Source organism: Sebastes fasciatus, chromosome 6, assembly GCF_043250625.1.
Source record: "Sebastes fasciatus isolate fSebFas1 chromosome 6, fSebFas1.pri, whole genome shotgun sequence".
NCBI lineage: Eukaryota > Metazoa > Chordata > Actinopteri > Perciformes > Sebastidae > Sebastes > Sebastes fasciatus.
Window position 1 is genome coordinate 20434493 of NC_133800.1, and position 13376 is coordinate 20447868.

Below are 13376 nucleotides of genomic sequence, written 5' to 3' on the forward strand. Positions count from 1 at the left end.
GTGAAATGGAGAGAAATAGAAAAGGCACAAGAAAGATGGAGACAAAGTGGCACAATAGATGAAAGATGGGTTTGAACCCAGGATGCTGCAGGTACATGATTTGTGTCTAAGACAACTGGATGCCCTAGGCTTGATGTTTTGTGCTGGTTTCAGCTCTTCCCAACAGCAGAGAGAAGATATTGTGTTCCTGTCTCTTTCCTTCCTTTCTACTGGTGCGTTCATCCGCTTGATTTTAAGTTGCACTTCTGTCTATGCCCATTAGTTTCCTGGAAGGAAGCCTGATAGATATTACACATATTAATACTGATTTTAATAAGGCAACTCAGTTATAATAGTTCATGTAAGAAGAAATATGGTAAAGATATCACGAAGCATAGGAAAGCCCCCAACCACACACCATTGCGCGGCCAGCTCGCCTTACCAGACGCCAACTGTGAGCAGCTGACACTAGCCCCCATGTAGAGGACGTAAAGCCAAAACCCATGCTGTGATTTCCAAAAAACATTCAGCGGACACTTGCTTACTGGCAACTGTAGGCTCAGTCAGGTGCTTAGATACAGGCTGAATAGATGACTTGACAGGTTGATGAGTACGGATACACAATGAGTCATCAATGATGAGTTTTTGTCCCATGTCCTACCAGAACCAAAGCCGTCACATTGACCGGGTCTCCCACTCTCTCCACGACCAGCCGGACCACAGCTGTGCTGCTCTCGTTGACAATGAAGTCCGTCTGCCCCAGGAACCGCAGCGTGGCCGTCTCGGACGTAGTTCCAGGGATGGACAGAGTCAGAATCAACCCAGCTAGCAGGAGGACAGGGAGCATTCCTACAAAAAGAGGGAAGCATGTGGGGGAAATATTTAAACAAAGATGCAGGAAAGATAGCAGAGGCCAATATGGGTATATTTTGAAGAGTTTTACAAATTGGGAAAGCTACAGAAAGTTCATTTTTAATTCATTCAGTGCCTACATACTGTACTCCAGATTTAGTGATTTAGAGGTCTGTTCTTATACTCCATAACACTGCACTAATCTGGAGCGAAACATTTATATGAACACCTACACATCTACTCATCACCCTAAGAAATTTAAGAAATATACAGTCAGTATAGATTAAAACGAATATGACCTACAGGCAGTATTGAGTGGCCAGATGTTCAGATGGCCTGGCGTTTGAAAATGTGCAGCCATGCTGGCTGGCGGGTTTGCTGGTCATTGTGGTCTAAATGATTCATAACATTATTCCATAATTTCAATGTCTGTTGTCCTCATGTTGTCATAACTGTTAAAGCAGTTGTTGTTGAGTTTATTCTTCTTGACCACATTCATTTAATATGTCACGCCAGAATAAATGTGATGACTCTCTAGGTAGTTTCAGTAGTTGAGCATGAAACCTCGCGTACAATTCTGAGCTGCCAACACTCTCTTCTCTCCCTCTCTAATTATCTTTTCTGCTCTCCCGCTTCCTCTAATCATTCTCACTTCTCTTGTACATCCCTCTTCCCTCCACTACTCCGCTCCTCTCCCTCAGCTCTCTCACCCAGAATAATCCTAAAGCTGGATGGAGTCACTGAGACAGTTGTCATGGTTAACACAACAAAACAACACAGCATGACAAATGGGGTGGAGCCAGCTTATAGCTAAATTGCAGCCGCTCTGTCCTGTCTTTCCCCTTCCCGCTGCCTCTTACCCATCCCATTCATAATCTGCACCACGTCGCCTTGCCAACAGTATGCACACGTAAGGTCTTTAAAAAAAAATTGCTCTTAATTACAAGGTTGAAAAAGAACATCGGCAGCTACGGTGGATGAAGTCATGCTGTTTGGTTCTTTTTTCGAAAGCAGAAATCGTTTAGGAAAGTTGGACATTGAAAATATCCCATTTTTCATATGTTCCATTACTGTTATATCAATCTGAGTTATTCTCAGTAGTGGCGGGTGTTTAAATAGCAACCTTCCATCAATCAGTTTGTCAGCTTAGAGAGGAGAACAAGACACTGTGTCAGCATTAGAAGTTGTTGGTTGACAGCTGTAGTCAGAATCAATTAATGCAGATGTTACGAGTAATTGTGACAGAGCGAGAACATATGTGTGAAAGTTTGTGTGGAGGTGGTGTTAAGGGCCACGTGTGTATGTGTGTGCATGTGTGCCGGCGGTGGAGAGATTGCTGGGAATTCCATCAAAAAAGGATTTAGAGCTGGTGGGGCTGGACAGTGGGGAACAGAGGGTGAGGCTAAGGGGGAAGAGAGGTGAGTGTGTCGCTGGACAAAGAGAATAAATCCTGTTATTCGCCCTGCTCTCTCTCCTGGGGTTGGGAACTTGCTGCACCACCGACTGAGAGCTTGAGTGAAAAGCTATAAACCTTCTCTATTGCACCGTCTCACTGGTCTACACTAGTCTAGGCTACACTCTCATGGGTAAAAGTGTACCTGAGGATGTGTGCAATTTCATAGCATCTGGACACCTGCTAGTGTATATCCACTTTCCTGCCTAATTGAGTCCTATTGGACGGTCAAGGCAGAGAATGTCTGTTTTGGTCATGGCAATACCTCATTGACCACAGCATGCAAAATCATCACAATTATCATCACAAAAAAAACATTTTAAATTGAATCTGAGTCTCTATGTCATGTCTGCTTTCGGTTCTCAGAACAAAAGGTCTGACTTCCCACGCACAATTTCTTCAGTAAATCTTTGTGCCTCAAAACCTCACTTCCAAACGTCCAAATGACTGCCTAACATTACTTAGACCACACTCTTTTAGATGAATGGCAGCAAGCATCCAACCCTCTAACCTCCTAACCCCCAACTCCAAAACAGAAGGGTGGTCCCTTTCGCATCAACTGACCCAGATGCCGCACTTCTTTCAAAGGGCCTAACACAAAGCAGATGCTGTGTGGATGGCACAGGTCTGTTTTACAAACGGCGGGGCAGTTTTTGTGCTGGCATCATGCGTCGTGCCAACCCTGACCCCAGGAGGACCAATGATCTGTCTGTCACGGCAAAAGGAGGCATAGAGCGCCTGGCGCAGACCTCTGACATTGATAAGGCTGGGATTCAGAGTCCATGTAGAGAGGTGCACAGTGACACAGTTGCATGCACACACACGTTTGCATACATGGATGCATTTGCCCGAGCTGGCACTGTCAGCATATGCATCCAAAAATGCAAGATCTCAATGCTCAGATAGACAGCTGGGGTGACAGGCCAGGACACTGGAGAGCTCTGAAATGCATGAAACACACTGTCCATCACACATATTGTGGGCCAAAGGAACAGAAAATAATGGCTGGGGCCAGGACTCTGGGACCTGGCGCTCCAACAAGCCACAGACAACACCACAACTAAAGAAACTTCACATTCTGAACATCCAAATTTGCTTTTATTGACTTATTCTGTGAGTCTAACCTCAGTCAGCTGACTTTTCTTTCATATTGTATTACTTTATTTCCTGGAACACACACAGCATCCAATAAATGTGTATTACCAACTATATATAGTACTGGCTAAATCATTGTATTCATCCACAACAGAACAACAATACATTGTAAAATATACTCTTAAATAATAACCTCAAGTTCAAATGAAAATTAACATTTGGTCTGGAACAATCCTGGGTCATTCTTCACAAACAATTAATTACAAATGACTAAAGTTGTTATTTAAATCTGATTATTATCTCGTTGAGCCTTGACCTTCAACCTGCTTTCACCATAACTGTTAGAAGTCTTCCCTGTCCGTCATGGCCCTGATGAGCTCTGGGAGGAGCCACTGGCTCACCTGTGCTGACTGGAGGCAACTAGACACAGGTGAGCACAATTGAATCAGTGCTCCTATAACTAGGAGAGAAGATCGTTACTCTGTTTGCCCTGTTACCAGCTAGACCTGTTCACTGGTCTTCATCAAGTGCGTCATCTAGTGTCTCGTGTTCATTGCTCAGTGTCCCTAGTCTCCAGCCCTCGCCAATAAGGCCACCTGAACAAAAAACATTTTTTTGTCCAGTACATAATACTTTCAGCTAACTTCTTTCTTCTTTTCAATATGCAGAGTCATTTAGAATTATGGTCCTCTTGCACAAGCAGGCTTTGTGCTTGCCAGGAAAGTTTCTTAGCACTGGGCGTTGAGCTACTACAGGAGTTCAACTAAGTCCGCCCGTTTCACCGGCTAAGCTCAGATCAAAGCTAAAGGGAACAATGTATAGACAACACACACATACATGCTACATGTATCCTTCATGTAGTGTGTCCCTTCTGTATCAACTTGCGATCACTCAATCCTTTCTTCTGATCACACATCTTATCACATCCTTCTTGTTGGAGACAAACTCATTTTCCTGTATCTCTGGGATGGATAGCTCATCACCAGACAGCCTTCCCGACAGGCTCAAACGTGACGAGTACCACGAACAATCAACAGTGATAACATCAGTGCTGGTCAGTGGTGCTTTGACCCCGTCACCTGTCAGCCCTTCTTAAAGCAACCTATCGGTGTTAGGAACCTGGTTAAAAAAAAAAACGATTACATTGGATCCTTTGCAGACACACCACACACACACATACAGATACTCACTCACTGATCTATTTGATATCCCTGTCAGAGGTGCTGACGAGGTGTCTGATTGCAGGGCTGCTCCTGGGGTCAATGCTCGCCGCTGATGCCTCTAGGGTTTCTCCTGACAGTGGCCTCTGTGTCGTAATCTTTAGCATCAATTATTCACTGCAAGCCTAAGACTTAACAGTCAGAGGATGGTAGTAAGCGTGACACTGCAGGATTCACTGTATGGCACGTGCCATGTGTCGTCTGTGGCAGGTAATCAGGCTGTTGACATGAGTATAAATAATCACGTGAGCTGTCACAGACAGTGATGTGAGACAGTGTGTGACTTAAACTTATCCTTGTTGACTAAAAAATATGCCTGCTTTCTTTGTCTCATTAAACACATGAATCTGTCATCCCATGTTTCCACTTCGAGCTTCTTAAGGTACCAGCCTCTATAATCATAGCCAAGGAGTTCGCCTTTCAGACTAGCTATTTCACAGAGAATACTCTGTATTGGAAGCTTTAAAAGAGGAAAGCAATACTCTTACTTCCTTTTTTGGTAGAGGGTGTGTGGGATAACAGTCTGCAGAGTTTTAATCAAGGGCTTTCCCATGAGGCATCCCTGCCCTGAGGCTTCCCTGGTCCTGAGACGCCCTTGGTGAAAAGCTTGTGGTTATATCTGGCAGTTAGTCACATGCACCCGCATACACACACACACACACACACACACACACACAGAGAACGTGATCTCCAGTTGTCAGACACTGGGAGGCCTTCAGCGGGATCTCATTCATCAATCTTACAGCTCTGGTCGGTGATCTGGAGTCAGTCTGGCCACAAAGAGAAACTGCTCTGTCATTAACATCCACTAATATAACAGTGCTTCTGGAACGTTTGTGTGTTTCCTCAGGACAAATTCACACTAAAAACCAACCACGCAAACACACAGTATGACTGATACTGAGAGAGATAAACAGATGAGTTAACAGCAACACAAAGACAGATGGTGTGGTAGGCAGAAAGGCATACAGAAAGAGGTGATAATAAGCCTTTGTGTCTATCAATCTGTATTTATGTATAATGTATGGGGTGACTGCTAAGCCAATTCTTTGGGGATATAAACAGTGGAAAATGGAAGTGCCTTGTGGTCAGATGGCCGGGTTATTATTCATGGTTCAGACTAAATATGAAAAATGCCAAATACGAGCAGGAAGAAGCAGTTTGCTCAAAATATCTCGCAAAAAAATAAAGTTTATTAAAGCCGTTGATGCCTTAACCACAAAATTAAATCAAATTTAATAAAACCAAATAATAATGCTATTGTGTCATTTAATGCATACAACCAAAATGTTTCTCTTTTCATAGAAAAGCTGCTGTATTAGTTCAGTTTGTATTTATAAGTCTATGCGTTTGGCCCAAAACCATGGTGCCTCCTCTGCTGTGTTTATTGGATTGTTTTCTGTTTGAGCTGCACTTCACGTTAAGCGATGCCACCAGCCCAATGTGTGTCGGGCCGTACCACAGAAACCACCCACCGTCCGTTCTCAGCCCGGCGTAGCCGCGGCTGCCATACCCGGTCAACTCACAAGCCCCATAATTGCACTTCACATGTAGTTTGTCCCTCTTGTATTTTTAGACCGGTGAATGTTCTCGCCATAGAGAGAAGCCGGGGAGAAGAAATTAAGAAACTTAATAAGCGAGTAAAGCTAAAACATACACCATTAAATCTGACAAAAACTCTGTGTTACTCACTTGGCTTATTTTGGAGCACTCTACCCCAAAACAGAATTCTATTTATTTTGAGGAGAAAAACAGAAAACCTACCATTAGTCCAACAAGAAGAAGGGGAGAAAGATTTTTGGGGGAAATGAGGATGGCGGTGTGCTGAATTTGCAGGCAAATTATGCCATTCCACACAAGGGGAACTAGAAAACACTTGAATGAATACCTCTCTAAAGAACAAAAATGCATGAGGTCAGCCTTCCAGCTATTGTCAGACGATACTTTTCAACCAGGCATTTCTCCTTCAGGGGCAAGAGGCTGCCAATCAAGTGTGCATTTTACTGTGAAAGAAGAAACAGAGAGAGGGAGAGTTTTCCTGAGGTATTGTCCACACGGCCGTGGTCGGCTGCTCTTAAGTTGAGCCAATGGCATCTCGCATCCCTAACTAAAAACAAGACTTTTTTCTTCTTCTTCTTCTTAGGAAATAATGTGAATGAAGGAATATAGAAAAAGGAAAGTGGGTCCAATTGAGTAGGAACCAGTGCGTGAGCAATTGAGAGCGTTTTCCAGTTCGAGCATGGGCTGACTGATTAGCCTGTATGACACACGGTGATGGAGGCAGACAGAAAAGCACTTTCAGGGGATTAAACAAGGTTGTGCTCTCCACAGCCTCGCACACCAAAGGACCAAATTAGAAAGGGTATTACTTCATTGCATGTAACTAGTTGGGCCTGGATGAAATGCTAATTGCGTTTCAAAAGAGTTCCCAAAACAGAGAACGGGGGAGTATTTTCATTGGAGAAGAAGCGGGACTTTACGATTCACTGACCAGCACACAATTTTAAGGAGCAGGCTTTTGTTCACTCATGCTCCTTTTTTTGTGTTTTGTGTGCATTTCTAAAATTGCCACAGTACTCTATTCTTTTGTTTCTCCCACTTTTTGGCATGCTTGCCTCCTCTCCAGCAGAATCCAAACCATCCTATTCAGACTGCCTCCTTTTCTCTCGGCTCTACTCTATCACTCCTAAACAAGGACACGCACGGCACACACATCCTCGGTACAGTAGGTGTGGGAGAGCCCCTCTTTCAGGCCTTTGCAGCACTGAAAAACTAAGGACCAGATGGCAGGGTTGAGGAGGAGGCAAATCCCTGAACAAGTGTGGTCAACAGACTCTGATTATCATACAGAAAAATAAGAACGAACAGTTGTGTTGCACATCACTTTCATCTAGCTGGTAATCAAGCTTGTCGTCTGTCCCACAGATTCATTCACAGAACTGTTTGTTATGCAGATATGAATGTGAGAGGGTGCACGTACACATTATAAATGTAGTGAACAAAACATACATCTGTTTGCGGGTCCTGTCATACACTTACTTTAAACACACCTATCAATTTCAAAGGTATCTAATCTTGCATTGAACGACTCTGCAGTGCTTCACAGATCACACAATGAAAGACGCAAAAATGCAGGGTGTGTTTTCTATTTATCATCAAGTGATCCTGATCTCGTGAGTTGTTTTGCTCACAAAGCTATAATCTATAATGAAAGGCATCCAGAGAAAGTGGATATATACATCTTTTCACAACAATAAACACACCCCACCACCTCTCAGCCATGCTGGGATCAACTCCCCCCACCTACTCGAGGAATTCCTCTGCCATGACCAACTACAGTACAATGAGGGAAGTGAGAGATAAACAGAGAAAGACAGGAGAAGAAAGAAAGAGGGGCTGGTGTAAAGGACGGGGCAGATGTGGGGGTGGGGATGAGTGTGTGTGTGGATGAAATAATACAGAATGAGTCATACACACACATTGGGGGATGGCGGATAAATAAGGTTGAAGGGTAATGGAGAGAACTAAGGGTTTCGGAAGATTGATCTAAGAGTCGGTGACCTACATCAACAGGTTTATGTTTTAAATAGGCACCCCGACCCTTCTCTCTCTTTCTCACACACACACACACACATACACAAAGACCCTGGTGAGAGGCACTGGTGCTAACAAAGAAGGAAGGGTTTAAGGATGGATAGCCATGATGTCCTTACAGCTGAACACGAAGTGTGACCCACTCAACCTGACCTGTCTAAATTAGGACAGGAAGCAGGGGCCACCATGGGATGTGTTCCACGTGGCTCCCCCAAAAACGTCTAGGCGAGGGGGATCATGGGGATTTATGGCTGTACAGAGGGACCCATGTGGGGGTCTGCACGTTTAAACAATGGGATCAGTGAAGAGCAACCAAAGAGTGTGTTCATTTATCAAATGAGACTGCGGATGCAGGTTTATTGCGTCGGGATAATAAGTCATTCAATGATCAAAAAAAGAAAAAAGAGAATTCCTGCTTTCAACAGTCCGTGAGACTTAATTTAATTTGTACAGACTACAGAGTTTAGCCAAGCTAATGTGAACCAGAGGAAACAGCCTTCCTAAATGTTCTTTTACTTCTCACTATGTTTTGACATTTGAGAAAAGGATGTTGTGCTGTGTGCTTCCTGTGCTGATTTTCCATGAAGTTTGCAAGTTGAAATGAAACATAGCTTGTTTTACTTTAAAGCTTGGGTAGGTAACATTGGAGAAACCAGCAAGAGTAAGCTAGATTTTTAAACCCAGCCCAGTGTGGCCAACTCTTTTCCAATTAAAGTAGCTAGCATTTGATTTATTAATTGTAAAGAGAAATTCAATAAATATAACAAAAATGTTTCTAAAATACATCACCTACGCTAGCTTTAACTGAATGCAATTACCATATAATGTGGTGAACACATGGAGAGGTAGTATGGAATCATTAAAATATATTTGTATTATTGTTAAACCTAATAGAGGAACTCGTCATGCATTACACTCAGCACATGGTAGGAAAGTCTGACCTATCTGAGGCCACCGAGGTCAGAGGTCAAGTTTAATACTCGAATGGAGATGCTGAACAGCTGTGGGAGGGAACCTCATCGCCCCAACAGAGCGCAAGACATAACAATAAGTGTGCGTGCATGTGTACTGTGTGTATATGTGTGAGAGTACAATTATGAGAGTTGACAGCAAGGTCGTGGCTGAGGGTTTGCTGCAGCGACCGTACTAGCATCATCTCACCGGGAACAATATGCGGTTGGTCAGGCCCACTAAAGTGACCTCAGGATTGTTGGCCATCGCTGACGGCCCACCACTTTCCTGTCCCTCTGCTCCAAGGACAACAACTACTAAAACATGATACTGTCTCCTGAGCGTAAGCATGAACTGTCAAATGATTTTTTGAAAACAAAGTATTAAAGACTTATTTACGACTTCAATTTGTCCACTCCCTAAATCTCACATCAACTTTATCTAGGTTTTCCAGACATGTTGGCAGACGTGTACAATATGAACTTGCATAGCTCCTGTCTTATTTATCGATGGGGAGTTTAAATCCAAAAAGCACCAAAAATTCATGACTGCGTGTGCATGTCCACAGTTCACATCATGGATGTTTCTTCTTAACCTCAATGAGCTCATTTTAATATAAATATATTGAAAGGTATGGGGTATGATCTCTCTAGGTATATAATGATTTATATATAAGTAACTGTATTGCTTTATTTTATTTCATTTTATTCTAATTTAAAAAGGGGGGCTAAACCACCGGACGCTTACAACAGCCCACTGCTCCTTAAATACTTAGGATGGGTTAAATGCAGAGGTCAAATTTCATGTACAGAATGTACCTGTATGTATATGACAAATAAAGGTTATCATTTAACATACACACCGATCAGCCATAACATTAAGACCACTGACAGGTGAAGTGAATAACATTGATTATCTCGTTACAATAGCACCTGGCAGTGGGTGGGATATATTAGACAGCAAGTGAACATTTTGAACTTTGAACTTTGTGTTGGAAGCAGAAAAAATGGGCAAACGTAAGGATGTGAGCGACTTTGAAAAGGGCCAAATTGTGATGGCTAGACAACTGAGCATCTCCAAAACTGCTGCTCATGTGGGATGTTCCCAGTCTGCAGTGGTCAGGACCTACCAAAAGTGGTCCAAGGAAGGAAAACCGGTGAACTGGCCACAGGGTCAGACCCAAGGCTCAATGATGCACGTGGGGAGCAAAGGCTGGCCCGTGTTTTCTGATCCAGTAGAAGAGCTATTGTGGCTCAAATTGCTGAAAAAGTTAATGCTGGTTCCGATAGAAAGGTGTCAGAACACACAGTGCATTACAGTTTGTTGCGTATGGGGCTGCGTAGCTGCAGACCAGTCAGGGTGCCCATGCTGTCCTAATGTTATGGCTGATCGTTGTATGTTCTATGTGTGTGTTGCGCGAAGGGGTTAAAACTCATATTTCATTGTGCAACCCTGTGTAGTAAAATGTCAAAATAAATTAACCTTGTAGCCTTGAAACCTTCCACATCTCAGCTGTGCTCTACTGCTCCAAACTTTGGTTTGGTGTTTCAAAAAATTTTGACACCTATGGTTCATAAACTCAAATAACCATTCAGTGAGCCCGGTCAGCTCCCAGCATATTGAAAAAATTGGGAATTGTTCTACTGCTTCTGAGGGAAATGGTAATTTGAGGGAGAAGTGGGAACGTAGGTGTAACATTTTATCCTCTCAAGGTGTGGAAATGAAAACCAGACCATAACTAATAAGAGGTGTAGCCTTGAAGGTCTGCTGGTTTTTCTCATCTCACATCATGAAAAATGTAAATGCAGAACACTCACTGAGGAGAAGACAAGTACAACCTTTTGCATTGCATTTACTTGTAATAACACATGCTATATAAATGAACATTGTTCTCCACAGGCATGAGTTTTCATGTGATTATTAAAGAGGATAAGCTGTAGAAAACATTTCCGAATGCAACCAAATAGCTTGTGTTTCAATATAACTAGCTCAGATATAGGCTATGTCTCGGAAGTTATATGGAACTACAGTAAATCACAAAAAGGATCATGAATATCTGTATATATAGAGTATCTATAAAGCCACAATGTTTCAATTGAACTTTATAAATGTCCTTCATTCAACAGATAAAGACATCCATTTGCCCCCAACAGTGATCCATGGTGCACCGATCAGCGGAGGCGGGCACAGCCTGTTGCAGGGCGGTTAAGTGTATTTAGAGCTGTGCCTTCATCTACTATTTCCCTCTATCCCCACACACTGGGAACGCAAGCCCCTCTCATCCCCAGCAAACATCAATCTCATCCTGTCTGCAATGTGCAACACTTCAGCACCTTTCATCAATGAACAGCCTCTGTTTATGGCACTGTCCCCCTTTTGTACCGTGCAGCCATTAGAGAGGGTGAGACAGAAGGAGAGAGAGGCAGGCAGTAAAACAGTTTCCGCCCAGTGAATCACATTCAGGACCCCTCACACAGGCGACTGGGGGCTGACCCCTGCCAGGCGATGACATAAACACTGACAAACAAAGGACCTGAGCTCTGAGCAAGTGTGGATCTTATAGAGGATCTAAATCTACACAAAAAAAAATCCACTGTGACCCCGTGGGTTTGGGATGATGGAAGTATAGATTGTAGGTTTGAGGAAAGAAAATGTGACAATTTCATGGCAAGTTTTTCTCAAACAAAGGGGGGATGACTGCTCAACAGATCCAATAATGTCACCCCTTTTTATACAAAGATACAATCCAGAAACAGTTAACAGTGGAGGCTGGCGCTGAGGAAGAGCAGGTGTAAGTGCTGAATGGATACAGAAGCAGCTCCCTCCCTTCCTCACCCAGTGAGAAAAAGGATTTAACTCTGCTGAGGCACTACAGGAGGAGGCAACAAAAGAGATTTGCAAGGGACGCACCGAGATGACATCATGTCAAATCAATTACAGATAAGGTGGACATATTCAATTATTCAAGGGACTGAAAAAACCCCACCCCATCAACTGGTGTAAATTAAGGAGCCTGCAAAAAATATGCAAAGAAGCACAGCAGCACAATGATTTAACAGTAACAGCACATGTGCACAACTTTAAAGTGTGCCAAGATTACTTATGGCCAGAGTATAAGCCTATAGATTAGTCAACAGAGCCTTTATGAGAGGGGGTCTCCAGCTCACCATGTGTGGCAGTTCCCCCCTTGAATTGTTGTTTTATTTCAGTGGTGAGAGAGAGAAAACCCCACACACAAAGCGCAGTAATCACACTGGAGATCCTGGATGTAACCATGGAAGCGTTTGTCTCCCTCCTCAATGGGCTATACCCGGCTCATTCATTTACTGATTGCGCTGAATCAATATTTAGGCTTTTCAATTTTATTAGCTGCTCCAAAGGGGGGGATTTTTTTTGGCATAATGCAAAAAAGAAATTAGCAGCGGCCAACCACTTTTAATCGTTTTTTTATGGTGTTATACAATATGTCTGCTTTGAGCTGTCTGGCATAATTGATGAGGAGTATCGCTACTCATTTGTTTCCTTTATTCTAAGGACTATTAATCTACCAGCTGGCTATAAACGCCATTGGGAGTCCCCAATCATGACTGACTCACTTAACTGAAAAAATAAAGCAGAGACGTTTGCATTGTCCTATAGCCATGTGTCACAAAGCGATATCATCTTGCATCCAAAGTATTTCTATGAAATTACACAGCAAAGTTTTGCAGGTCGTCACACATCCCTACATACTCACAAATGACAAACAAAAACATGTTGATTCAAAACTCACCTGACACCTTGCTTGTCCTCTCTGTCCCAAGATAAATGACTATAATGTATTTATTGTTGAGGACAACATCGATGAGTCCTCTCAAGAGTCTTCTTCAGCTTCTTCTTCTTCTTCTTCTTCTCAAACAGCAGCAGCCAATAACTGCATCATGTTGTATTGTTTACCTATACTGAACTCGATTCCTTCTGCTGCAGCTTTTGGTTATCCCGATGAACAACATGGGATGATGAAGCGCGTATATGTCATCTAACGGGACTGAAATAGCAGAGACGGAGCGGTTTCTTGTTCAGGACCTTCTCCTCTCTCTCTCTCTACTACACTACACACAGCTCCTCAGTCCTCCTGCTGCAGCCATGTGAGAGTTACTGCTACTGTACACACACACACGACTCACTGTTCCGACAGAAAGATTAGTTTGCAGCTACTCAGGGACTCCGGCTCGTCTACCAGGTCGCTGCCT

General features: G+C 43.2%; 1 protein-coding gene across 1 annotated transcript in view; it reads right to left on the bottom strand.

Annotated features, from left to right (window-relative positions):
• The window catches only part of adgrv1 (adhesion G protein-coupled receptor V1), a 113878-nt gene extending 100502 nt beyond the window's left edge, over positions 1–13376 (bottom strand). Inside the window, exons 1-2 of the mRNA XM_074638292.1 lie at positions 12917–13376; positions 641–828 (exon numbers count right to left, since the gene is read on the bottom strand). Of these exons, the coding sequence (XP_074494393.1) occupies positions 641–826 (186 nt within the window). The 5' untranslated portion in view covers positions 827–828; positions 12917–13376. The remainder of the gene's footprint in view (positions 1–640; positions 829–12916) is intronic.